This window comes from Ipomoea nil, unplaced genomic scaffold, assembly GCF_001879475.1.
Source record: "Ipomoea nil cultivar Tokyo-kokei standard unplaced genomic scaffold, Asagao_1.1 scaffold1317, whole genome shotgun sequence".
NCBI classification, from domain to species: domain Eukaryota; kingdom Viridiplantae; phylum Streptophyta; class Magnoliopsida; order Solanales; family Convolvulaceae; genus Ipomoea; species Ipomoea nil.
In genome coordinates, this window is record NW_017617745.1 from 867,375 (window position 1) to 894,411 (window position 27,037).

General features: G+C 36.3%; 2 protein-coding genes across 2 annotated transcripts; one reads left to right on the top strand and one right to left on the bottom strand.

The window, feature by feature from the left end:
* Nucleotides 1–8,074: 8,074 nt before the first annotated feature.
* LOC109185308 (oleosin 1-like) lies at nt 8,075–9,161 on the top strand. Its single transcript, XM_019335286.1, has 2 exons — nt 8,075–8,433; nt 8,700–9,161. Exons 1-2 carry the CDS (start codon nt 8,153–8,155, stop codon nt 8,848–8,850), a joined length of 432 nt encoding a protein of 143 aa, XP_019190831.1. The 5' UTR covers nt 8,075–8,152; the 3' UTR covers nt 8,851–9,161.
* Nucleotides 9,162–14,189: 5,028 nt separating this feature from the next.
* Nucleotides 14,190–18,176, bottom strand: LOC109185137 (ubiquitin carboxyl-terminal hydrolase 3). The gene is made up of 9 exons (XM_019335112.1): nt 18,026–18,176; nt 17,546–17,677; nt 17,417–17,455; nt 17,140–17,245; nt 16,436–16,494; nt 16,270–16,344; nt 15,113–15,161; nt 14,610–14,686; nt 14,190–14,500 (listed from the first exon to the last, which is right to left on the bottom strand). The coding sequence occupies exons 1-9, from the start codon at nt 18,089–18,091 to the stop codon at nt 14,399–14,401; spliced, it is 705 nt and encodes a 234-aa protein (XP_019190657.1). The 5' UTR covers nt 18,092–18,176; the 3' UTR covers nt 14,190–14,398.
* Between the last annotated feature and the right edge of the window lie 8,861 nt (nt 18,177–27,037).

Genomic DNA, 27,037 nt, shown 5'->3' on the forward strand with positions numbered 1-27,037 from the left:
AAGTGAACACGGACTTCATCAACAGATAAATGTACTCTATTCTTGCATTTACTACATGGACACCTAACTGTATTTGTCGACTCGTATACTGGAAGCGTGCATGCATAATTAACAAATTCCTCAACACCAGCTAAAAATTCATCAGTGTATCCTCTCTTTCCAGGCAACAATCAATTATACATCCATTTTCGATGTTCTGGTATACTATCCATATATGCCTATTATAAAAATACAAATATCTCAAAATCACAAAAAATTAATTTTATATATATATATATATATATATATATATATATATATATATATATATATATATATATATATATATATATATATAGCACAATAAATGATTTTATATAATAACATTGCAATTGTATGTCCATATATATTATCCATAAACACAAATACAAATTAAAAGCTACGGAGTATTATTTTTAACTCATACCTGGATTTAAAATGTATTTTGTTGAAAATAACTCTATATGTTGTTACCCATGCTAATTTCGAACAAAGAAGCAAATTTTACAATGGAGAAGAGAGAAAAAAAATAGAGGAAAGTTGAAGAAAATGAGCTGAAATACGCAGGAGAAGCTTTAATATTCAATTTTCAGTCCAACATTTAAATGTTGGACGGTAATTAAAAATACCTACCAGTTTGCATTTCACTTACCAGTCAATTCGGTTTTTCGTCCAACGCACAACTATTAGACGGAAGTGCCGTCCAACATTTTGAGGCCGTCGGAACTTCCGTCCAACGTGCTACAGTTAGACGGAATTTCCATCCAACGTTCCGTCCACTTCTATTTGCAACGGAATGTTGTGATTTATTACAAATTACCGACCAATTTTATTGTTGGACGGAAATGTTGGACGGAAATAGCGAAATTTCTAGCAGTGAGTATTATTTGTAAATTATTATTATTATATGAAAATATAAATTTTTTGTTTTGTTTTGATCACTATATTATTCAAATATATGATAATTCAAAAATATCATCACTTTAAGGAATACATAATTTTAATTAATTTTTTAAATTTTGTTACTTAACAATATTTTAATATTGGACATAGGTTTTCGCGCATCGCCGTACAAAATGCTAGTATATATATATATATATATATATATATATATATATATATATATATATATATATATATATATATATATATATATATATATATGTGTGTGTGTGTGTGTGTGTGTGTGTGTGTGTGTGTGTGTGTGTGTGTGTGTGTGTGTGTGTGTGTGTGTGTGTGTGTGTGTAAATAAAAAAATGACTGTATCAGACTCCTTAATTATGGAGCATCAGCTCCTAAATTAAGTAACCTGCCCATCTCTATGCCTAGCGGATGAGCATTGCAATTGAAATTATGGAGCCTTGAGGCTCGACTCCATTTCTTACTTCTCCAACCGATGTGGGATAAGTGGAATATTAAATATAAATATAAATATGTATTTGTATAATAATAATAATAATAATAATAATAATAATAATAATAATAATAATAATAATAATAATAATAATAATTATTATTATTATTATTATTATTATTATTATTATTATTATTATTATTATTATTATTATTATTATTATTATTATTATTATTATTATTATTATTATTATTATGTATAAGTGTATTTATGTCTTTAAAACCTATTCCATTTCTATTTCGTTAACCAACCAAACACTGGAATACAATTACTAAAGTCTATTCCTCCAGCCAACCAAACAACAAAATACAATTCCTATTCTATTCCTTACCTATTCCATTCCATGTGGAATAGCATTCCTATTCCGTCCAAATTCATTCCGTGAACCAAACGTGTTGTAGTAGTATTACACTAACCACGTAGCATGCATCATAATCCTTTATTACTTTGTTTATCTTTAATCTTTATTTTTTCCTAATCCCTTTTATTTTCCTATTCCATAATCGGTACTTCCATAATCTATATTTTCCCTAATCCTATTTTTCCTAATTCCTATTCCCTAATCTCTTTTCTTGCATAAAGTTAAGTTGCAGACATGCACACTAGAGGGTCTGAAGGAGTGGTTCTAGTGGAGGTTGCCGGTCAGCTGGCTATATACTGTATACACAAGTTCTGAATTTTGAAGATTGAAGTTCTTCATCAGGTAATTATTAATTAAAACTTATTAACTTAATTGTACATATTTTTCGCTTTATTTCACAATCATTATTTATTGGCATGACTTATTGGTTTAATAATTGTGAATATTGAATAAATTGTTTCTTGATAAATTATTTATTGATAGAGGTTGTAAATAATTTTTTTTTTTTAGAATTTAGTAATTATTTTTCTAGAAAATATTCATATAGTTATGCAAGGGATTCCTTTGGAGTAGTGCAACGTATTTATACAATTGAATAAAATTATTATTTCTATATATATGAAAACTTGAAAGGGGCCTAGATTACTATGTCGCACAAGAGCTTCATTTTTATTGGAACGACCCTGACGTGAATCGTACAAGTGGAATACTAGTTTTATATTATTTTACCCTATGCCTCCTTCTTTACCCCCTTCGGCCAAGGCTTTCCAATAATAATAATAATAATAATAATAATAATAATAATAATAATAATAATAATAATAATAATAATAACAATAATAATAATAACAATAATAATAACAATAACAATAACAATAACAATAACAATAATAACAATAATAATAACAATAATAACAATAATAACAATAATAATAATAACAATAATAATAATAATAATAATAATAATAATAATAATTGATGGGGAATATACCCTGGGTTCAGGCTCTCCGTGCTCCTATTTGGGTCGGGTCAAACGGTTCGGGTCAAGGTCAACAGGTCAAGGTCAAACCCACTTGGTTGCACCTATATAAGGGCACTTGACCCTTCTTTTTAGAGGGCCTCCTCTTCCACTCTACACTCTCTCTCTTTAAAAGTGTATTACTCTCTAAACACTCCCACTTATCTCTACAAACACAAAATTATGAATAAAAGATGATCCCTTTGATCTACTTTCTTATTGTCTACTCTATGTTATTCATACATACGTAGATACACTCCGGGGAATTATCCACATCAATAATAATAATAATAATAATAATAATAATAATAATAATAATAATAATAATAATAATTATTATTATTATTATTATTATTATTATTATTATTGTTATTATTATTATAATTTTCTTTGAATATGTGTCATACTCATAATAAAACAATTATATTTATTTGCTTTCAAAAATTATATTTATTTATTTTTTAATTATGACATTAAAATAATTATACTTGAAAAATTTTTTGTTGAATTATGACATTTGCTTTCATATACGTATCCAAATCAGCAAAAATTTTATGAATTGACGTTGAAATCAATATAATCGAATATTTAACTATTTATAGGAAAAAGTAAGTTTTAAAAAAATTGTTGATAACATTTTTTTAAAAAGAAAATTCGAATATTTATTTGAAGATTTTAAAATTCAATCGTTCAGTTATATTTATGCTTTTTTTTTTAAGAAAGAAATTAAGGTTGGTCAATAAATGTTATATTATAATAATAATAATGCTATTATTATTATTAGTAATATATTAAACCAAGTAGTTAGCAGTTAATTTGTTAAAAAATAAAAGGAGGTATGTGAACGTGGATGCATGCATAGCACTACACTACGTGAAATGGAGTACATGGAATCATGGCCTCTAATTACTTCCTAAACTTTAGCATTGTTGCTTTTCTCTTTCACTATAAATATGTGGCTTTTGTTTATTTATAATCATCAAGTGAAGTAATAAACATTTACTTCTATTCCTCTCTCTCTTCTCAATATATAAATATAATATATAGATATATTATATTTAATATATATTATAGATATATTATATTATATTTAATATATATTATATTAAATATATTATATTTAATATATCTAACATTTGGTATCAGAGTCAGTCAACCTTTCAACCCCGAGATATTTTTCGTAGTGAAATATGGCTGTAAATTTCAATATTGTATGGACGGGTCCCAAATTGAACGGGAAACTCGATTACAATTATTGGCAAATTATGATGTCCACACATTTGCAAGCTCAAAATCTTTGGAGCTTTGTTGATCCCGGTCTACCCGAAGGAGCTGAAGCAGGAGCGATACGGCGAGATAAATTGGCCTTGGGTCAGATTCACCAAGGTGTTCATTATTTCATTTTTGGGCAATTAGCTCGTGCTCAAACAGCAAAACAAGTTTGGGACATCTTAAAGGTGTCACACAAAGGAGTCGATCAGGCACAGAAGTCTAAGTTGCAGTCGTTGAGAAGGTTGTACGATAATTGTGAGATGACCTCTACAGAAACAGTAGATATGTATTTCACTCGTCTTATTGATATGGTGAATAAGATGAGGCTATATGGAGATACGATTGAAGATGGTGCAGTGGTTGAAAAAGTTCTTCGAACTATGCCGATGATGACCATGTGGTGGCTTCGATCACAGAGTCACACAAAACCGAGCTCTTATCAATTGCAGAGCTGAAAGGTATGGTAGAAAGTCATATTGACGGGATTGCGTCAAAATCAGAACCACTAGTAGAAGAAGCTTTGAAGAGTCAAGTCACCCTTAATGTGACTGGCACTAATCAAAGAGGTGGAGGATCTGGTAGAGGTCGTGGAAGAGGAAGAGGAGGTTCTAGTGGAAGAGGTCGTGCTAACTTCAACCAAGGAGGAGGACGTGGTAACTCCAACCAAGGAAGAGGTGGAGGTAATTCCAAACAAGGTAAATTTCCATTTCATTGCTACAATTGTGGCAAGTATGGGCACAAGATTGCGGATTGTTGGTATAATGAGGACAACAATCGTGGAAATCAAGCAAACATTGCTGAAAATACTGCTCAAAAGTCTGGTGAGAATTCTGAAACCTTACTTTTGGCCAGTGATAGTTTTTCTGCTGATAAGAACATATGGTTCTTGGATACTGGGTGTAGTAACCATATGTGTGGGAAGAAAGAATTGTTTTCCGAACTAGATGAATCAGTCTGGTCTGAAGTAACGTTTGGCAATAAGTCAAAGGTGCCAATTTTGGGAAAAGGTAAAATCTCTATTCAGTTGAAGGATGGTACTCACAATTTTATATCCGATGTGTTCTATGTTCCTGAACTACACCAAAATTTGTTGAGTTTGGGTCAGTTGTCAGAAAAAGGATATAAGATACATATTGCTCAAGGGTTTTGTACCATTGAAGATGCTAAAGGAGTTTTGATTGCAAAGGTAAATATGTCCCAAAATCGACTATTTCCTTTGAAAATTAAGCATACTCTCCTTGATTGCTTTAATTCTGAAGTTTGTGATGATAATTGGTTATGACATATGCGGTTTGGGCATTTTCATTTCTCTGGATTAAACTATCTTGCGAGAAAGGAACTTGTTTCTGATTTACCTGTTGTGAATGTCCCTGATCATATCTGTGAGATTTGTGTGATTGGGAAGAAGCATAGAGATCCCTTTCCCGTGGGCAAGTCAAGGAGAGCTACAAAACAGTTGGAGATTATTCACTTAGACCTATGTTCGTTGGAGGTTCCCTCACATGGAGGTTGTAAGTACTTTATTACTTTCATTGATGATTTCAGTAGGAAAACATGGGTTTACTTTCTGCAGCAAAAGTCTAAAGCATGTGATGTTTTCAAACAATTTAAGACTTTTGTTGAAAAGCAAAGTGGTTATGAAGTAAAAATCTTGAGAACTGATAGAGGTACAGAATATATTGCTTGTGATAATTTTATGAAAGAAAAGGGTATTCAGCACCAAATGACAGCTAGATACACTCCACAACAAAACGGAGTGGCTGAGAGGAAGAATAGGTCTATCATGGATATGGTAAGGTGCATGTTGAAATCCAAGGATCTGCCTAAACCTTTTTGGGCAGAAGCTGTTGCTTGTGCTGTCTATGTGTTGAATAGGTGTCCAACTAAGAGTGTCCATGATAAGACGCCCGAAGAAGCTTGGAGTGGGAGAAAACCCTCTATCAAATATCTCAAGATTTTTGGATGTTTGGCATATGCACATGTGCCAGATCCATTGAGAAAGAAGTTGGATGATAAAGGTGAGAAATGCATATTCATTGGTTATAGTGACGCTTCAAAGGCTTATAAACTATATAATCCTGAAACTAAAAAGGTTGTTATAAGTCGTGATGTCACTTTTGATGAATATGGTGCCTGGGATTGGTTAGCTAAAGATGAAAGTTCAATTGTTACTCCTGCTGTTGAAAATATTATTGAAGAGCAACCGATTCCAGATAATGTCCAGTCTCCTTCACAGCCAGAATCGTCAGTTCGACGATCTCAGCGCGAGCGCCACTTACCAGCTCGCTTGCAAGATTATGTTTTGGGTCAAGATAATGACCTGTCTGATGAAGAGATTATTCAATTTGCTCTCTTTGCAGATTGTGATCCTTTAACTTTTGAGGAGACTGCTACAGAAACTCATTGGCTTAAGGCGATGGATGAGGAGATACGTGCCATTGAAAAGAATGGTACCTGGGAGTTAACAGATTTACCTCCTGGGAAGAAGCCAATTGGAGTAAAGTGGGTTTAGAGAACGAAATACAAGTCAGTATATCCAACTTGAAGACGAAGACATTTCTTAAATTGAAGAAGGAAATTGGGATGACCAATATATCCAACTTGGTTTAAAGGAGGCAATGTTATATTATAATAATAATAATGCTATTATTGTTATTAGTAATATATTAAACCAAGTAGTTAGCAGTTAATTTGTTAAAGGGAAAATGGCACTTTTTCCCCCTGAGTTATATACTTATAGCACTTTTCTCCCCTGAATTATTTAAGTGGCTCTTTTCCCCCCTAAAATGTTAAATGGACATATTTACCCTTAAAATAAATATTTCATTTATTTTTCTTCTCCAACAAATTATTACTATAATTTGGTTCAAACCAAACAGATACTATAGCAACCAAACCAAAATATTAAAATTACAATTTAGAATCAAAACGCGATATTTAGAGTTTATTAAAATCGCAAACCGGAATGGTCGGTTCATGTTCCGAACTGAAAAAATAAAATACATTTATTGTTGAATTTAGACTATTTTAAAATAAAAATAAAATAAAATTTTAAAATAAAGACGGTTCAAAATCGCGAACCGGATCCAGAACCGCCGGTTCACGGTTCATGATCCAGTTTTTTTGGTTCATAAATTTAATAAATTGAAATTCAAATATTGGGTTCTAGATCTGAATCATAACCGAAAAGTTTTTATTCGATTGCTATAGTGTTCGGTTTAGTTCGAACCGAATCGTGGTCATTGCTACATATACACAATAATTTGTTGGAGAAGTAAAATAAATAAAATGTTTACTTTAAGGGTAGAAATGTCAATTTAATATATCAGGGGGGAAAAACACCACTTTTAAAATAATTGAGGGGGCTAATGTGCTTACATAAATAATTGAGGGGGAAAAAATGCTATAAGTATATAACTTAGGGGGAAAAAGTGTCATTTTCCCTTTGTTAAAAAATAAAAGGAGGTGTGTGAACGTGGATGCATGTATAGCACTACGTGAAATGGAGTACATGGAATCATGGCCTCTAATTACTTCCTAAACTTTAGCATTGTTGCTTTTCTCTTTCACTATAAATATGTGGCTTTTGTTTATTCATAATCATCAAGTAAAGTAATAAACATTTACTTCTATTCCTCTCTCTCTCTTCTCAATATATAAATATAATATATAGATATATTATATTTAATATATATTATAGATATATTATATTATATTTAATATATATTATATTAAATATATTATATTTAATATATCTAACAATAAATAATAATGAATTTTATTAATTAAAAAAAAAAATTCTTGTTGAAAATCCCGCCCTCTCTCTCTCTCTGTTGTCACCAAATTAAAGGAAAGAGATTCGTGTCAAGCAATGCAGAGGTCTCAGCCATGCAACCTCCTCAACCATCCAACACGTGACGCTTTCTTCTTCCCTCACGTGCCACCGTCACCTCCGCTGCTTCATTAAAATCATTCCCGGCCGCCCCATTTCTTCCTCGATCTCTATCTTCTCTCTTAAGCCACCACTGCCTTTCATTCCCTACTGAAATTCTCTTCGATCTTTCCAAAAATGCCTATGCAGCATTATTATCAGCCGCGCCACGAGCAGCAGCTCTCCTACCAGGTCGCCAAGACGGCCACCGCCGTCACCATGGGCGGCTCCCTCATGCTGCTCTCCGGCCTCACTCTCACCGCCACCATTATCGGCCTCGTGGTTGCCACGCCCTTGCTTGTTATCTTCAGCCCCGTGCTCGTCCCCGCAGCGCTCACCACCTTCTTCATCCTTGCCGGGTTCTTGGCTTCCGGCAGCTTCGGCGCCACCGCCACCTTCGTCTTCTACTGGATGTACAGGTACGCCGACCATATCACTTCCACCGGAAATTATGAAATTTTCGATCACCTGAAAATAATATTAAATCAAGTCGAAAGTCTTGTTCCGACCCCTCTTGGGAGGGAAAAATTTTTATTGCTATTTTTGATCACTTTTTGTAGGTGGTCGGAAATTTCATAATTTCCAGTGATGAATGATGAATGTTTATTTTCGATTGAGGCCGGTAAGGGCCAAGTCCAAACAGTTCTTTTTGTATTGAGAGAAGGTTAATATAGGTTAATTGCAGGTACGCAACAGGGAAGCATCCAATCGGGGCGGACAAGATCGATTATGCAAGGGAGAAGCTGAGTAATGCAGCGCAGGATATGAAGGAGAAGGCGGAGCAGCTGGCGGCGCAGCCGGGGAATAAGGGTACCACTCTGCAGGACAGCACTTGAAGGAGGCCTGGTTGGGGATTAGCATATATGCAGCTATATATATTGTACTGTTCGAGTTTTTGTGTGTGTGTGTTCCATCTTTTTTGTTCTTGGCTGAATTTAATTTTAATCTGAACTGCGTGTAGATTTTGGTAGTAGAGAAGATCATCTTCTATGAATCTGTTAGTTGGCCGGTTGTTGTGCTTTTAATAAGTATTGTTGAATTGTAGTTGTGGATCGGAGTTGATGACTGCCAATGCGGAAATGAATTACCCATTTGGGTTTGGAATTGAAGATGATCGAGTAATAAAAACTACAATATTGAGCCATAACTCTGTAGTGTTTTCTTCTTTCAGCAGTCTTGTAACCCAGTCATCAGTGTTCTGATCTCATACCAAACTGATACTTATGCTTGATTTACTGTAGCCTAATATAATGTAGTTGATGTGGTTCTAAATTATTATTATTTAAAAAAAAAAAAAAGAAAAAACTCGCCTCCTGGAAGAATGTATCTTCGTTTCGTGTCTGGTCATGGAGATAAAGGTTGTCTCCGTCTGCAAACCTTTTTTCATCTCTAGCCAGAGATGAAGAAGGTATTTTCGTCTCCGTGGCTGCGCCAGAGATGAAGAAGGTATTTTCGTCTCCGTGGCTGCGCCGGAGACGAAGAGGGATCTTCATCTTCAACCAGAGACGAAATCCGTCATTGAGACTGAAGTTTTTTTTTTTTTTTAATATTTAATTTTACTTTATTTTAATTAATTTTAAAAATATATATAAAAAAAATATTTTAAAAAATATTTTAAATTGGGTGACTTGTTAAAAAGGGATAAACTTTACAAATTGAACAAATTGTTTGAAACAGGTTAGTTTAGACTTTAGAGTTCAATTGTAGTTTTTTTGAGTTCAGTGATTTAATTGCATTATCGTGCGGTTTGATAATTTATTTGATTCTTATTTCTGTAACTTATTTACAAAAAGGAAAATACTTAGTGTACTCTTATTTTATACACTCAATTTATACTCCCTTTTACATGTTTTTGATGTAGACACATTTCTGTGGACTCACATAATGATAATTAACCAATCCTTGTTTGCCACCTTAAAAGAGTACAAGCAAGAGAGTAAAATTTGGGAGTTTGCATAGTAGAACTCTTACAAAAATATGACAGCCTAACTTATTAAATTTGGGAGTTTGCATAGTAGAACTCTTACAAAAATATGACAGCCTAACTTATTTACAAAACTACGATACTGCATTCAATTTCTTAAGGTAAAAGTTTCAAATTAGTTATTGAACTGCACACAAAAAGTTAGTGAAAAATGCAAAAGGTCATTTAAATTTGTCACTAAATTGCATACAAAAAAGTCAATTTAGTTTTAAAAAATACTATTAACGTGACAATCATACAATTGAGTAAAACATAACTAGTCAATTTAATTTAAAAATACTATTAATTTGACAATCATACAATTAGTAAAACATAACTTGTTCTCTAGATTAACTGCTTGACATGACAGTTAACATTTAATAAATTATTTTTTATTTATTTTAAATATTAAAAGTTTAAAAAAAAAATTAAAAATCTCAACCCCACTCCTCCCTCCGGCGAGGCAAAGCAAGCAATCAGGAGTTGTTGGTAGACTGGTTACCCATGGTGGCATTTTAGAGGTAATTAAGATTCTATTTGAAAATTCAGAAAATAATTTCTGTAAATCATTTTTCAGGTTTCTGGTGTTTGGCTAAGCTGAAAAATAAGAGGTCAAAGGAAATGAGGTCTGGTCAATGAAAAATGATCTCATTTTTTTTGAAAAATAGTCCCTTTTTTGGGGAAGTCATTTTCTTCACTAGACATTGTTTCACCTTCGTTGCTTCACCTTCGCTGCTTCAGCTCCGCCTCCTCTTTCACCAATGGTGTTCGTCACTGGTTCCGATGCGAAAATCAGAGATATGATTTCCGCAGTCGAAAACCAAAGCCACTGATTTCCGGTTGGTTTTGCTTCCCTTTGTTTATACTTGTTGTGTAATTTTTATTGGTAAATGTTTAAAGTTTACCATTTTATTCATTTTTCAATTTATTTTCTAGAAAATGAACCAAACACAAAAAGATAGTTTTCTATTGTGCAGCCAAACACAAAAAAGAAAAATATATATATTTTCTAAAAAATGAGTCATTTTTCAGAATACATTTTTCAGAAGTCATTTTCTTGCTTTCCAAACGGATCTTAAAAGAATTCACTTATACTATAGGATGATTCCAAATTTATGAAGATCCTACATGCACTCAAATTTCTTTGGTTTCTTTTCAGGCAAGTTTGTGAATGGTGACTTCACCAAGGTCCTGCTTTTGCAAGAACTGCATACTTGGGAGACGAACTGCACTTCGAACCCGGACTACGACGTCTGCTTTGTCTGCGTCGAAAGTCAAAACTATTTTGTCCATTGTCGCGTAGATCACTAAGCCCTCGTTCTCCTCCATCGTGAAGCCCTTCATCAACTCCATTTTCCACAAGTAGGACCACTAATCCCAAGAGGCTAAGAAAGCTGTTGAAGTAATAGAGGGAGCCATCGAGTCGGTCCCTGACCATATATACTGTAGACCTTGTTGGTGACTCGCCGTCCATTGTCAACTTTCTCATCACCCTTACTCGAGATCAAGGCAGTAAGTACTACCCCCGAGATCCCTCTTGCATATCAGACATTGGTGTCCACTAGGTTGAAGAGATGGTGTAGAATCTGGCAATGGTGTAGAATATGGCGAGACTACTTCGCTTTGCCTCGCTAGAGGGAGAGTTGGGGTTGGGGTTTTTAATTTTTATTATTATTTTTTCAAATTTGTAATATTTAAAATAAATAAATAATTAATTAATTTATTAATTTATTAAAGGTTAACCGCCACATCAGTGGTTAACCTAAAGAACAAGAACTTTTAACTCAATTGTGTGATTTAAGCTAGTTCAGGGACTCAATTGCATTTCTTTTGTGTTGGATAGCCTAATTGTATTTTCGTGTGTAAATTAGTGGGCAATTTGATGATCAATATCAATGTTTGTTTCTTTAATAGGGAAGGTTTTGGGTTTATTCCTGGTAGTATTGAGAATATTATTTTCATAGGAACTTAAAACATTTTTTAGGTGGGACAACTGACCTGGAAATTTAAGGTTGTTTCATATCTAAAGATTTTGTGGTCGAATAGCATATCTGTGACTTTTCAAATGAGAGGTCTCAGGTTCGAACCTCGGTGTGGGATATTTATTTTTTGTATTTTAATAGGTTGAGAAAGTATGTATAAATAGATGCAAGTTTGGTTTTGAATATTCCAGTTAGTTGTCGCAGGCCTTGTGATCAATGGACTCGGCACTGGGATCAGAAAGGGGCGTATTCTGTCAAGTCATGCTACAGACAAATTACCATGGTTGCTTCTGATGATCGACCTTGGTCAAGTATATGGAGTCTTCATGTTCCCCCCAAGGTAAAATGTTTTTGTTGGCAGTTGGTTTCTGCGTACCTCCCCATGCGAGATGCTTTGGTCTCTAGAAGGGTGGCCTGTTTACTTGATTGTCATATGTGCAGATTGGCAGCCGAATCTGCAATCCATCTTTTTGTCAATTGCACCGAAGCCAGACGGGTTTGGAATCTTATAGGTGTGCCACATCTGAACGCTTATGCAGGTGGTAGTGTCTCAGACTGGTTTTTTTGGTGTGTTAGTAAGTTGAGTGTTGACTCTTTGCCAAGATTTGTAATGGTTTGCTGGGGATTGTGGACAAGCAGGACGATAGTGTCTGGAAAGGTGTTGCGCATAGTTCGGCCATGGTGGTGCAGCGTGCCCTTGATTTTCTGGAAGGGTGGCGTGGGGCGAATCAGGTTCAAGAAAAGCCTGGGGTGGTAGACGATGTGAAGTGGAAGAAGCCGCAGGTTGGCAGGTATAAAATCAATACTAATGTTTCTGTGCGGCAGGGTGAGGGGCGGATGGGCTTGGGGTGGGTGCTGCGTGATGATTGTGGAGGGTTCTTGGCGGCAAAGAATGTGCTTTTAACAGGAACCTATTTGGTTAAGGAAGCCGAGGCCTTGTGCGTTAGGGAGGCTCTTAGTTGGCTAAAGAATACGGGACTGGGATGCGTGGATATGGAAATGGACTCGCAAATTGTGTATAATGCTATTCGTTCCGTGTCTTTTAATTCGACTTTTGGTTATTTAGTGGATGATGTAAAGGATTTAGCATCTGAAATTGAGCGTGTTGAATTCTATTTTGTTAAGCGATCTGCGAATCGTACCGCTCACTATGTTGCTAGGGAGGCATTTTCTTTGTCAAGTTGCGGGGAGTGGCTGGACTCCCCCCATCTTTTCTTGTAAACGTTCTCCAATCTGATCTAATGAATTAAGTTTACCTTCTCAAAAAAAAGAAACACTTGTGTCAATCGACACCATATTGATGTTACTTTTAATTTTTTACCATTGTAACATTAGTATATTTAATTCTACTATATTTGATTTATGGGTTTAATTATCATGAGAATCAAATTGTTATTATTTAGTTGATAGATTTTTAAAATACTACTATAATATTTGATTACTCTCTTAATTTAAAAAAAAAAAAAAAAAAACACATTCTCTAATAAAATAAAAGTTTCATTTCATTATTTCCCTTTTTAAAAGTTTGAATTAATGTTTTTAAATTTTTGTTTATATTTTTTTTTGTTCATATTAATGCTTTGGATGTCTTTATATTAAAATAAATTGTCGTGCTTTTTTTTTCTATTTTTAAACATTTATTCCCATTATAAGATCATACATAACCAAACAATAATATTGATAATCATTCCAATTTCACTTTACAACAAAACATGCAAAATACTTTCAACAAAACCCATTACCATTGACAAGTATTTGATTCTCATTCCAATTCCGATTCCCATGTGCAAACCAAAAACGCCTAAGTTCTACTTAAGTCTTTAAATTAAAACCCAAACCCTTAAAATAATAATAATAAACAAACAAACAAACAAAAACTTTGCCTCATACATTTCTATTTTTCATTTTCTTATTATAGTTGGTCATCCATTTAGATTTCTATCATTTTTATGATAAACAAAGATCTAACATATAATTTCATCATTCAAGTCTCTTTAAATCAAGAGAAATATATTATTTTTAAAATTAGATGAAATTTTCGTAGTATACAAATGTTTGCTTTTAAATTATTATGTTTCAAAAGTTTGGACATAATTGTCAAAAATAGTCATATTTAATGTCTAAAATTAATTTTAAGAGGAAAATGCAAACCCATCTTACTTGTGTTAACATATATAATACACATACTGTGGGATATAACTATATAAGCAACAATATGAATATATGATGATTTAAATAACTGATTCCATGATGATTGATATAGATTTTGAATGGCTGGCTTTTCTTCATGGAAGTAAATTGTGAACTTGCAAACACTGAAGAAAAATTCCCATTGTGAACCAAGAAGTATCAGAAAGCAGAAAAGGTAACATTTGTGTCAGTAATGAGAAAAACTCCCATCACCATAACCAGAGAAAAGTAGTATACTAACACTGCCATTCAAAAGGCATCTGCTCCGCCTTTCTTTGATAATGCCATCACGTTGAAGTTAATCGAATTCGGGTTTTTCTCTATCATCTTTTGAATCACTTTGGCTGCATCCTGCGATTAAATCAACAACCTTTTATCGTTAAGTGCTGAACCCATCATCTAAGCAGATAACAGAATTTATATGCAGAAATGCCCAAACTCGAGATTATCATCCTTTTACCTGCAGTAAGGTGGCTTGAGAGGATGCACCGTGTGAAATTGGTCCTGCTCTCCTTCCATCAAGTTCGTAAAGTTTTCCTGCAACGTAATGTGAAAGTAAATCATTAGTTCGTTAAAGGGTAAATATATGCAAAAAGGGATGGTTGCTAACCCAAGTCAAGTCAATCTTTTAGCTCATATCAAAATTTCATAAACAATATACTATCATGCATACGAGGAAGGGGATAACGCCCAAACTAGAAGAGACAAGCTTCGAGCATATTCAGACTTTCAGAGGCAGTATAATAAAGTGTAATTTAATCTTTTGATGAAGAGTGGGCAAAGGCAATATTTTAATTTCATGAAAACATTAAAGAATTGCCCGGTCATCTGATAGTTGAGCAAACAGCCAGTAGTGTGAAAGATTCAGCTCTTTCCAGTTAACATAAAACAACCCATCATAAACACAAAACTAATTAGGAAAAAAATTCTGCTATATATAGACAAATAAGAGAGATAAAGTACCATCAGCAATTGCAAAGCAGATGAAGTGTGTATCCACATTATCTGACGCCTGTAGAGTAAACTTGTTAGCTTAAAAAGCACATTTAAGAGCTACAAAGAAGTATTATTTAAGTTGCACCAGAGTATCAATGTCCCATGCTTTATCCAAGCAACTTTTTGAACATGAAATTGGTAAACTTTTATGCTCAAACCCCTGACTTCTAAGGTGCTGCATTGCATTTCATTTGAATACATGCATTTGCAAAAGTCAAACAGGCTTGCTCTACCAACTGTGGTTCACCAGCATAGTACTTCCTATTAATTGTGGGTCCATAATAACTTGTGAATATAATTCATTGCAAAAATGTATAATAGTCTATTCAGGATAACATTTTTATTCATATCTAATAGGGTTGTCAATAAAACTATATTTACCACAAAATTAAGCTCTTTGTTTTCATGCTTTTATTAACTGCATGTATAATCTTAAAGAGGTATTCCTATGGGATGAAGCCTGACAGAAACCGTTAACCAATGCACAATAGCTTTCTACAGAATTGTTCAAACAAGGTGTGTTTAAACATATGACCCTAATCTGGTTAATGGTTATCTCCCAACTTTCAATCAGTCTAATAATAATTTAGAGTATTGTTCATAAATACAGTACTCCAATTTATCTGAGAGTTATATCTAAGGCAATACAAATGGGACAATTAGGGTGCCCTTGGGAAAGGGTTTGGAGTGATCTACAACTCCAACCGCTCTCCAGAATGTTGTTTAAATAAACTGCAATTGGAGAGGTTTGAGCAGTTCGTAGAAATTTCAATTGGAGGGGTAAGGTACTAGGGTGCGTTTGAGAGTGGTGAGGGTGGTAAGAGTGGAGCGTTAGAGACGTGGTGGTGAGAATGCAACGGTTGAACCTCTCCAATGGCACTGCTCTCACTTGACCCTTACTCTTCCACTTGAAATTTCTGCTATTAGAGCAATGAGTCGCTTCATCGATCTCCCAAATGCACTTCTAATCAACTGACTAAATAAAAACATAATGTCCAAATACCTATTGCCTCAAGTGGTAAAGGCAAGGTCTTCTAACCCGCATCCCCGCCCCACCCTCACCACCCCTACCCACTTAATAAAAAGGGAAATTTGATACAGAATTAGCATATTCCAGTACTGACCTCAGTATCACCAGCAGTAGCTGCTACAGAATGAGCAACTTCCATTTCCCTATCATCTTCAAGGAATTTGGCCCGCTACAAAATTATGACAGTATGAATTAGAATTAAATTGATACAACCATATCATGCTCAAACCATTGCAATGAACAAACAGACAAATAGATACCTCCATTGGATTCATGTTTGCAGTGGATTTATAGAACGTGTCTAGGAATGATCCTTCAACTGGAAATGGTATTAACATAAAAATCAATGTCACAAAGAAATGGAACAAAAAAGAAAAAGAAAAAACCAATAAATATATTTCATTTCCCATGATCAATTCAAATTCCTGCAGGCAGTAACCTATATTTTGACTTCAAATGATAGTGTAAAATTCCCTCTAAGCAGGAAAGTAGGGAACTAATGGTGTGAGCTTTGGGAATTAATCCAAGAAAGTTGCAAAGACAATGGGATTCTAACTAAACATGTAGCAGCAGACTTGCCACTTGCCTAGATTTCATAGAGATCCCTACCAAACAGGCAGCAGAGCTCAAATGCTCATTTGAAATGCTAAAACTAAAAAGAAAAACGTAGTAAGACTTTTTTGTTGTAGAATGTCAGAGCTCATAAAGATCCATGTCTTGCTTGTTTAATGTAATTCACCGTCTAAATAATTTAAGATCAATTTAGAGTTGATGTACATAGTAATTAGTCCTATGGTCTTGTCCATACCCTTTAACCAGTTGGTGCCTAAGTGCATCTAGTTTTGACAGTACCTCTAACTAAGCAAAAGAGTCACGTTGTTGCATTAGAAAGATTACCAATTGATATGATCAATACAATAATACGTACTGACACCATGAAGTAAATGATGTCATAATGACTTACCAAGCTTTATCTCTGAAGTGATATTACCAACAGCATGAAGAAGTGCAATCGTCCCACATGCATTTCCCACTGTTTGTTTCATGAAGTAAACTCCACTACTAGGCTCCTGCAATGCAAGCACAGTCATGAATACAATTCCTATTAGACTCCTGCAAGCTAAGCAGATATAAACAAAGGCATCATGCACTAAAAGGCTAATAGCATTTACGAATAAGAAGGATAAAATGTAAACTCTGCACGTCATCTAAGTCAAAATGTGAATTACAATCATATTCACCTTTGTCTTGCTGTCTTCCTTTATTCTCTCATCTTCACTCTGAAAACACACACAACAAAAGATCTCAAATTAACAACAAACATTAGATTTAAAAGATACTCCTAATAGGGATAGTCCAAAAATATGAACCTGTGAAGTGATAGGATACAGAAAGAGAACAGCATAGACCGGCTTAGGGACCATAGCCAGAAGCTCATCATCCAAGCCATAAACATCATAGCACTCTGCCTCATCTTCTTTAACACCAAGACCCCAGAGAAACTGCTCAATCACACAAATATACCAAATTTCAGTATCTCACACGTTTTAGCAATTCTTTACGAGGTTAAACCAAAATCGTCGAACTGAAAAACAGTAATCAGTCAACAGATAAAGTTCTTAATTCTTTAATTCTTTAGTTAACAGATTCACAATAAATCAAAGAAAAAAAAAAAAGCATAAATAAAACTATACAAGTTAATTCAAAAATTCCAATATTGAACAAAAGGAATAAAACCCATTCAAGAGAAACGAAATATACTCTTCCGATAAACCCAATAGCTTAAGAAATTAAGCAAAAGAAGGATTTTTATTTTGTTTTCTGAGAAATGAAAGTTGAGGAGGGGTAACCTGGTTCATGACATCAGGGTTAGCTTCAAGGGGAAGCCATCTCTTAGCTGATATACTATCCGCCATTGTTTTCTCTGTCGTTCCCTGGGAGAATCAGAAAGGTTGCGTACTGCACTAGGAAAAGAACTCCACATTCACATTGGCTTTACAGTTAACCCTCATAGGCTCATATATAGGTTCACCCTGGGGTTTACTCGGTACTAGATTTCAGGCAACTTTTTAAATTTTAGATCAACAGGGTATTCTGCCGTGTTTAATCACAAAGCGTTACCTCAAATTTCTTATTATAAAAAAACATACAGTATTATTTTTTTAAAAAAAATACAATTTTATGTGCCTTAAAGAGTAGTACCTTATTCTCTACAAGTTATATGCTCTCTATAATAAAGCACAAAGTATAAATTTACAAACTACACGATATTGTAACTACGGCAATGTTTATTTTTAGTATTGTTTGAGTATATACTTAAAGTAATTTTTTCCTTTTGAGTGTTTATTTGTGTAAATATAGTCTTTACTCTTTAGTTATATTACAAAAATGTAGTCGTTGAGTTTCAATATTTGTACTCTAACATTTCTCGTTTGTTTTTTATGGTTTTATTGGACCAACCACATCGTATAAATGGGTAGTCAGGGGGTATTTTTTGCAATGAACACACGGATTAATATATTGGATGTTGGGCCACTGGTGCCTTTTCAATCTGTAGAAAAAAATATTAAATTGTTGGGCTAAAAGAACGAGACCGAGATACAAATCTAGGCCCACTAAAAGGGTTATTATATGACTTGAATAATAAGACTGGTTTGTCGTGAAAAGTTCTGGTCTAAAATAAAAAGGAATTCAACTCTAATTGATGATGTCAAAAGCAAAAGTAAGCCCCTTATTTATAGTGTCCCAGCATCCAACCATGGCCAAAAGTAAACTAGCTAACCTCATCCCTCCAACCCTCCCGTCCACACAAATGTTGAACCCACAGCCTCCCATGAGCCCCATCATCCCACCTTGCCTAATTATGCACCCCTCACCCTTGAATCATGTACTACTACCACCTGCCACTTTCCTCAACCATGCTTGGGTAGGTCGTGGTCGTAGGGTGCACGACAAACTGGGGTTGGCTTGGTGCCTCAACCCCTCCCATCTTGCACTATAGTCCCATATCTTTGGTTCATTGCAATTTGATCCCCAAGCCTCTTACCCAACTCAATTAGAGGTCTTGGCATTGGTCATGCTCTTACACCTCCTCAATTAGATAGCCAGGTTAGTAGTCTCCATCCCAGCTAGAAGCATTAACGGTGGCACGGCCAGTACGAGTCATTTGATATGTTCGTATTACGCAACCCCCGCAAGTCATCCAGGCCCTTGGTGTTATGCCCCTATTGCCCTGACCATATAGAGGCCATTCCACGAGGGGTACAAGAAATGGTTCCACCAATCGGTCATTTCTAGATGGATACTAGCTATATAGAAGCACTTAGTTTGCATATTATGGGTGATTCCATGCATGTACTACTCCCTCTATGCTTCCTTTTAAAAAAATTACATTTCCTGTAGGTCACTATGCAAGCCCAATTTCGGGGGTTGGTCCATAGGGAATGGGGAATGGGATTATCGGATTAATTCTTGTAAAGATAGTTCAATTGTAACAAGGTAGAAGCAAGAAACTTAAATAAATCTAAACTAAATGCAACAAATGAAGAGATATATAAAAATGCAACGAAGGTAAAGGACATGAATCAATCAAATGCATGTCTTGAGTCGGCTCAAACCCACAACCTCCCGTATGGGAGAGCAACTTGGTGCCACTAGACCACAAGGTCATTGGCGTCTTGCGCCAACTTAAGATAAAAATGTAGTTTTATTTTTTACGAAGGGAGGAATTGTACTAAAGTCCCTGGTGCCACTCTTGTGATCTATCCGAGTGTACTAACCCGCAAGATTCGATACTCTCGTAGTTTACAAGCTAAACTAGCCCATGAAGATTCTAAACAATTCATTCTACCCATGTGCAAGTTAATCCCATAAGTTGTGAGATCATATCTTTTGTATAACAAACAATGTGTGTTGGAACGACATGAATACCAATGAATGGTTAAGATCAATTCAATTTAATCCAACGGTTTAAAGTAGTTGTCTTAAAATTTCTGAAAATAAAAATATACCATATCTTTTGTTGGAATGTGTGTTGAAAAGACATGCATACCAATGAATGGTTAAGATTGTTGCCATTTAATTTAATGGTTGAAAGCATTTGCAAAGTTTCTCAAAAGATATCATATCTTTTTGTTGAAATGTGTGTTTGAAAGGCATACCAATGAATGGTTAAGATTGTTTCAATTTAATCCAATGGTTAAAAGTAATTGTCTTGAAATTTCTGAAAAGATATCACATCTTTTTGTTAGAATCTGTGTTTGGAAAGAAATACGTAGCAATTAATGGTTAAGATCATTGCGAATTACTTCAACGGTTGGAAGTAGTTGTCTTAAAGTTTCTAAAAAGATATCATATCTTTTGTTAAAATGTGTGATGGAAAGACATGCATTTAAGATCGTTGTGATTTAATTCTACAGTTGAAAGCAATTATTTTAAATTCTCAAAAGATATCATATCTTTTGTTAGAATGTAAGTTGGAACGATATACATACCAATGAATAGTTAATATCATTGCGATCTAATCTAACGGCTAAAAGCAATTAAGTTAGATTTGCTGAAATGGTTCTATATTTTATCATAAATACTAGTACATGACATACAAAGTTATCATTCTTCCCTTCAACAACGGAGGATGAGGTTGATCTCACTACTACAATGCAATCACAAGGAAAAAGCATTACTAAATATATAGCTAACAATAGCGTTGTCAAGACTTACTGCATAGAAACTATGGGTAATAAAGCAAACAAGCCCAGGCATGGAGGTTCTATTCATGAGCATATAGTGATTCATCATGATCATATAGATGGAGATCAAAGATTATGGAGTGGTTATTTTTCAGAAAATCCAAAATATAATGAAACAATATTTTATATACGATTTCAAATGAGTCCACATTTGTCCTTATGAATTTTCATCGTAATTGAAGGTCATGACAACTACTTTGTGGAATGGAGAGATAGATAGACTATGCTTGTCTACTTTACAAAAAGTAATAGCAACATTTCAAATTTTGACTTATGGTGTAGTTGTGGATGCAACAGATGAATACACACAAATTGGAACATCAATTGCAATTAAAAGTTTGAAGAGATTATGTCGAGCAATTGTAGAGATTTTTGGGGAGCGGTATCTAAGAGCACCTTACATCTAATGCTAATGATTTTGCAATGTTGCTTCAAATTGGTGGAAACGTGGTGTGACACCCCGTAAATCTAACCCTTAATTGAGATTAATTGAGGAATTAATCCTATTTCTCCTTGCATAATTTCCTTCTAAAAATCCTGAAATTTAATAGTCGAGGGACTAGAATTTGACTAGTTTCCTTAGTCAACCATGTGTATCTTTTGCCTTAAGCTTTGTACCTAAACCCTTTTGTCTTCCTAACTTTAGTAAGGGTAAAGTTGACCTTTCACACATGTTTGATGCTCAAGTTTTCCCTAGCAAGACACTTCACTCATTTCCCTTGCTAGCTAAGTCACAAACACTCCGCCTTCTCTCTAAAGAAATCTTAGCTTTCTCTCCAAGCTAGAAGAAGAATTCCCTAGCCTTTCAAAGATTCAACTATATATTCCACCTTTCTACCTCCCTAGCATAGGAAAGGGTAAGATCTTAAGTTGTTTAGTGTTTTTAGTTAGTTTTAAGGTATCTTTATCATATTTTGGTGTTTTCTTTGTGGTTTGGTTGTGTAAGAAGTCTTGGGTGAGAAAGAGCTTCAAGGAGAGGCTTAGGAGTGTAAGAAGAAAGTGGTTTTTGGTCTACAAAGGTAACTCATGCTCTACAAAATCTATTTTCTATTGCTATGAATGATTATTGGCTTCTATTTGATGATTCTTGATGTTGTGAGTGATTTGATGCATGATCTTGTGATAATGCATGTTTAGAGCTTGTATTTAGGTTTCTTGAATACCATTCTTTGAGCTATTCTTGGGTTCAAGTCATATCTTTCTTGTGTGTGAGGTTTTGGGTGTTTTGGACTTGAACTTGACCTTGGAAATGAATTTCCCCGAAGGGAAAAATGTGGTGTACAAGAGGTACCCCGCAGGCGGAATGGTGGGCAGTGGCCTACCCGCCGCCCCACTCGCGGGGAACGTGGCCTTGTGGGTTGTACCCCGCGGGCAGGTCCACGGGCAGGGCTCTACCCGTGGCCCCGCCCAGGGAATGTTGTGATGATGGCAGGGAATTGTTTCCCCGTGGTTCTTTCCTTTGGTATTTGATGTTTTGACCTCTCGTTGTTGGATTATTGAGCTTTTGTGAGTCTTCTTGATGTTTCATACGTCTAGAATGATGTGTTAGGAATCCATGTTAGGATTTGGTGTCTTGAATCGTGCTAAGGGTCCAACCTTGTGATTCGTTGGACTAATATGAGTCTTGAAGGTTCGTTGGAACCATTTCGGTTTACCCGTTTGATGTGCATGCTAGTTCGATGTTGTTATGCTAGTATGTATGGTTTGTTCCTTCTTGTTGAGGATTGGCAACTCGTGTTGCCAATCATATTGGTATTGGATTGTAGTCCATTGTTGTTGAGTATTGCTTCAGGTCTTTATTGAAATCTCTTGGTTGATTCTTATAGTGTGATCTTGTACAAATCGTTGTACCCTTTGTTAATACTTAATTGGGCTATTGATGAGCCTTAATCTTCTTGATAATGACTATGTGTGAATATGAATGAGATTGGTGGTTTTGTTACTTGAGCTTTGCTCACGAGATCAGTGGTTTGTTACTATGAATTTAATGGTACCCTCGTGTACTGAGAAATCGGTGGTATACTGATTGGTGATGTGATTGGTGGGGGACGACGGTCCCATGCGGAATAAGGTTAGAATCAGAAGTACAGGGTGGCACTAGGAGGTAACGGTTGGAACCGAAATAAGGCCGGGGGTAGCCATAAGGTTGGAACGTGAAACTTGTCATTATGTGATTATTGTATTTCTTGCTTATGAGCCTGTCTATGATGAACTCTACCTTATGAATGGTAGGTTGCATCTAGAGTTATTTATGTCGCTTGTTGATTGTGATCTCTATTGCTTTGTTGAAGTTGTTGGTTTTGATCTTTATTGAGAGTGTGATATGTCGATTGTTGTCTCATCTCTTGATTTTCAAATGCTATATACTGTACTCCTCAGTTTCAAACGGTTTTGACTATATCTATGTATATATATTGATACTTAACGCGTATTGGTGGGTTACCAGCATTATTCGCAGACCGGGTGTTATCCCTTGTCTTTACAGGTTTTGATTAGATCGAAGAGCGCGCTAGATGTGGACCCTAGATAGTGTAGCTCTTCCCGCTTCCTTTTGCTTAGACTTATTCTGTTTTGTTGGCCAGTGAGCCTTAGAATGTTGAACATGGTTTAGTTGTAGCCTGTGCACCTATCTTTTGGTATAGGTGTGGCATAGCACTTCCCGAATTATGTTAGCTTCCGCTTTGTTTATGCTTAATGATGAGACTGTTTTCTTTAAATTAAGCTTTATAATGTTGTTAAAATTCGAGGGGTGTTACAATTGATATTAGAGCCTAGGTGTGAGCCTAGGATGTTAGGAGTTGAATTTTTAGGAGTTAAGTATGATTTAAGACTCTAAGTTGACCTCTACGTACCTAAGTGTTAGGACTTAAGACGTTTAGGATGCGCGGTGAGATGTGAGTTTTCTTTACCATTTGTTGTGCTTGTTTTGTTGTCCTTGCTTAGTCTTAGCTCTCTCGTTTTAAGCTTCTGGTAAGGGTGCGCAGCTTCCTCGCGTTTTGCCGTAACCGTGTTGTTTCTGTAGAATCTTGCAATGGCACCGCCTCGCCACCGTGCTCGGACACTGGACACGCCTACAAATGAGCAGCTGGCACAGAATCTTCAGCACTTGACTCAGACGATGTAAACGCTAAGCAACACTCTCTTGCACAACACCTCCGCCACCACCTGTTGGGAACCGTGATGTGGGTCGTCTAGTTTCGGGTCATCGACCGCCTGTCTTCACTGGGGAAGAAGACCCCGCCCTTCTTGAGGAACGGATTCGATCTTTGGACAAGATTTTCGCGATAGTTGGTTGCCCGGAAGACCGTCGTGTTGAGTTGGCCACGTTCTACTTCAGCCATGAGGCGAATCTTTGGTGGGTGCATGAGGGCCCAGCGTGCCTCGAAGACCCAGGGTTTGATTGGTTGGCGTTGAAGGATAAGCTGCGGGAAAGGTTCTACCCGTCTCACGTGAGGGAAACCATGTATGAAGAGTTCCTCCACCCTAAGCAAGGGACATCGACGGTGGTGGAATACCACAAGTGTTTCCTTAAGATGGCTCGCTTCGCGCGAATTTTGGTCCCCACCGAGTTGTCTAAGGTGGAAAAGTTTGTTGCGGGACTCAACTACGAAGCAAGGAAGGCCCTGACGGTAAGCAAGCCGAGGGCGCTCAATGAAGCTTATTTGAGTGCGGCGGATTTGTACCGAGTGCAACAGCTACAAAGAGGGTCTAGTGAGTTGGCCAGGAAAAGGGGGCGAAGGGAGTGGGCCACAAGGTTTCAAGAGGTCGAGGCAAAACTTTAGGGCAAGACCAGCTGTAACACCCCGTGTTACGGCCCCTAAAACCAATTAATTAATTAACCCATAGCCCAAGAGAAAGAATAAATTATAATAATTAATTAGGGAAAAAGGCCCACCTTAATCCACGGGCCCTTATCCCTAAACCCAATCCTTAGTTCCAAAATAAATAGAATTAGCAAGCCCATAATATTAGTTCCTAACTAGGACTCCTAAATATATAAATAGGGGACTTAAAGGGCACCTAGAAACCCCCCACCACAAGAATAACGCCCACCACCCCAAAGAGCTCCAAGAATCCCCCTAGAAGAAATCAAGAAAGCAAGAAAGCTTAAAGAAAGGCCCTTCATAGCCGAGGAATTAATTAAGGCTAAGAGGTAACCCATGTCTCAACAAAACCTATTTTCATAGCTATGATTTCCCCCGTAGGATTTCCCCATACTATTGTGTATTGATGATTTGCGATATTATTATTGATGATTGATGGGATAATTCCATGGGTGATCTTGATATTGGGAGATTCTTGATAATTATGATGTTCTTGATGATTATGTGGAGTTCTTGATGTTTATATGTCATTCTTGATAATTGTATATGCTTATGTGTTATTTGCACCGAATCTTGTAATTGGAGGACGAATCGTATTCTTGTGGGTATAAAAGTGATTAGAACCCTAGGTTGTATCGTATGATATCATTCTTGGTGTATCGGGTGGGAAATTGCATGTTTGGGGTGTCGATTATGTTAGAAAAGCATGATAGGTTATGTGCCGTACGTTTCTCATATTTGATCCGTTAATTGACTACGTGTTGATCGTTAATTGCGTTGTAAAGTGTCTAAGCATGGTTTCGGGTTCCACAATGGTTCCCGGGGCCTTTTTTGTGATGAAAAGAATCAGTGGGGGGTAGGGGACCCGCCACCTACCCGCGGCCAAGTCGGGCAGTCCCGGCAGCGGGCAGCTGCTCGCCGGGCACCCGCTGCCCGGAACAGTGCACGCCGGCGGGAAGCCGGTGGGTGGACCCCCACCCACCGGCTACCCGCTGGAAAATACCCCAACCCGGGATTTCAGCTTCCCCGTTTGATGTTTCCCCGACCCCCGTGGTGTCCCAACGGACTCCGTCTATCGTGCCTATGTCTAGTTTGATATTTTGGGTACCGTTCGTAGGTTGTATGAGTCTTATATATTGCATGCTAGTTGAATTGGTATCCCGCTGACCTAGGTGAAAGGAGTATGAACCCCTTAGGACTATTCTTAGCATGTGAAGGATCACGCATAGGTTTTGTTTATACGTTTCCTCCCCTTCCCAATGTGTTAATGTGGGTTGCATGTGCTTGCTACGTGTTATGTGTGCGTGTCACCCCGAATTGGTTGAGATCAATCGGGCTATACGGGCAGTCGGGTGGGCTGAGAACCATACCGGCTGTTAACCAGGCTGGTAGAGACCGGTCAGGTATATAAATATTATATAGGACTAACTTCCACTATACGGGCAGTCGGATGGGCTGAGAACCATACCGGCTGTTAACCAGGCTGGTAAAGACCGGTCAGGTATATAAATATTATATAGGACAAAGGTCCACTATACGGGCAGTTGAATGGGTTGAGAACCATCCCAACTGTTAACCAGGCTGGTAGAGACCGGTCAGGTATATAAATATTATATAGAACTGCGGTTCATTAGTCGGTTGCCATCGGCTCCTCCGTAATGTGAGACGGGGCAGGGTGCTGCGGGGCCGTGTCAGAGCTATATGTGCTGACCCTCATGTATGGGCATGCGATTGGTCCTGTGGCGCCAACAAAGTGTGCTATGTGATGAGATATGGATGAGTGTGTTTATGATTATATTGGGGGATGTGACTATGGGATCTATGCTGGGGATTGTTTACATTGGGTTATGATTATTAATTGTGCTCAGCTTTATCTGTCTTGCCTGTGGAGGATTGTATACGCCTGTTATAACTGTTGCTTGTGTCTAGCCTTATCTGTCGAGTCATTCCCGGTTTTAAAAGCTAGAGTCTTGTAAGATATATCTTCATGCTTCAAAATGGTTTTTGTATATCTATATATATCTCTATATGTAATGTATTTCAACACGTTGGAGTGGGTTACCAGCATCTCTCGCTGAACAGATATATTTGGCTTTCAGGCACAGACGAGTAGTTCACTGGAGCGCGCTAGAAGCCTGGACGTAGCTTAGATAGTTTTTCCCTTTCGGCCTGCGTGCCATGATTTAGTACTGATACTATTTGAGGATATTAGTCAGTTAGCCTGTGCACCTGAGTTCTCTAGCTCAGGTGTGGCATAGAACCCCATACTCTTGTACTATGTTTTGAGATT

Bases quoted from the DNA above. Each gene is read 5' to 3' on its own strand.
- LOC109185308 (XM_019335286.1), top strand. From the start codon at position 8,153: ATGCCTATGCAGCATTATTATCAGCCGCGCCACGAGCAGCAGCTCTCC. The intron at 8,434-8,699 runs GTACGCCGACCA...GGTTAATTGCAG, and splicing joins GTCTTCTACTGGATGTACAG to GTACGCAACAGGGAAGCATC.
- LOC109185137 (XM_019335112.1), bottom strand. From the start codon at position 18,091: ATGGCGGATAGTATATCAGCTAAGAGATGGCTTCCCCTTGAAGCTAAC. The intron at 17,246-17,416 runs GTGAATATGATT...CTTGCATTGCAG, and splicing joins AGGAAGACAGCAAGACAAAG to GAGCCTAGTAGTGGAGTTTA. The intron at 14,501-14,609 runs GTAAAAGGATGA...ATTTAATCGCAG, and splicing joins CTCAAGCCACCTTACTGCAG to GATGCAGCCAAAGTGATTCA.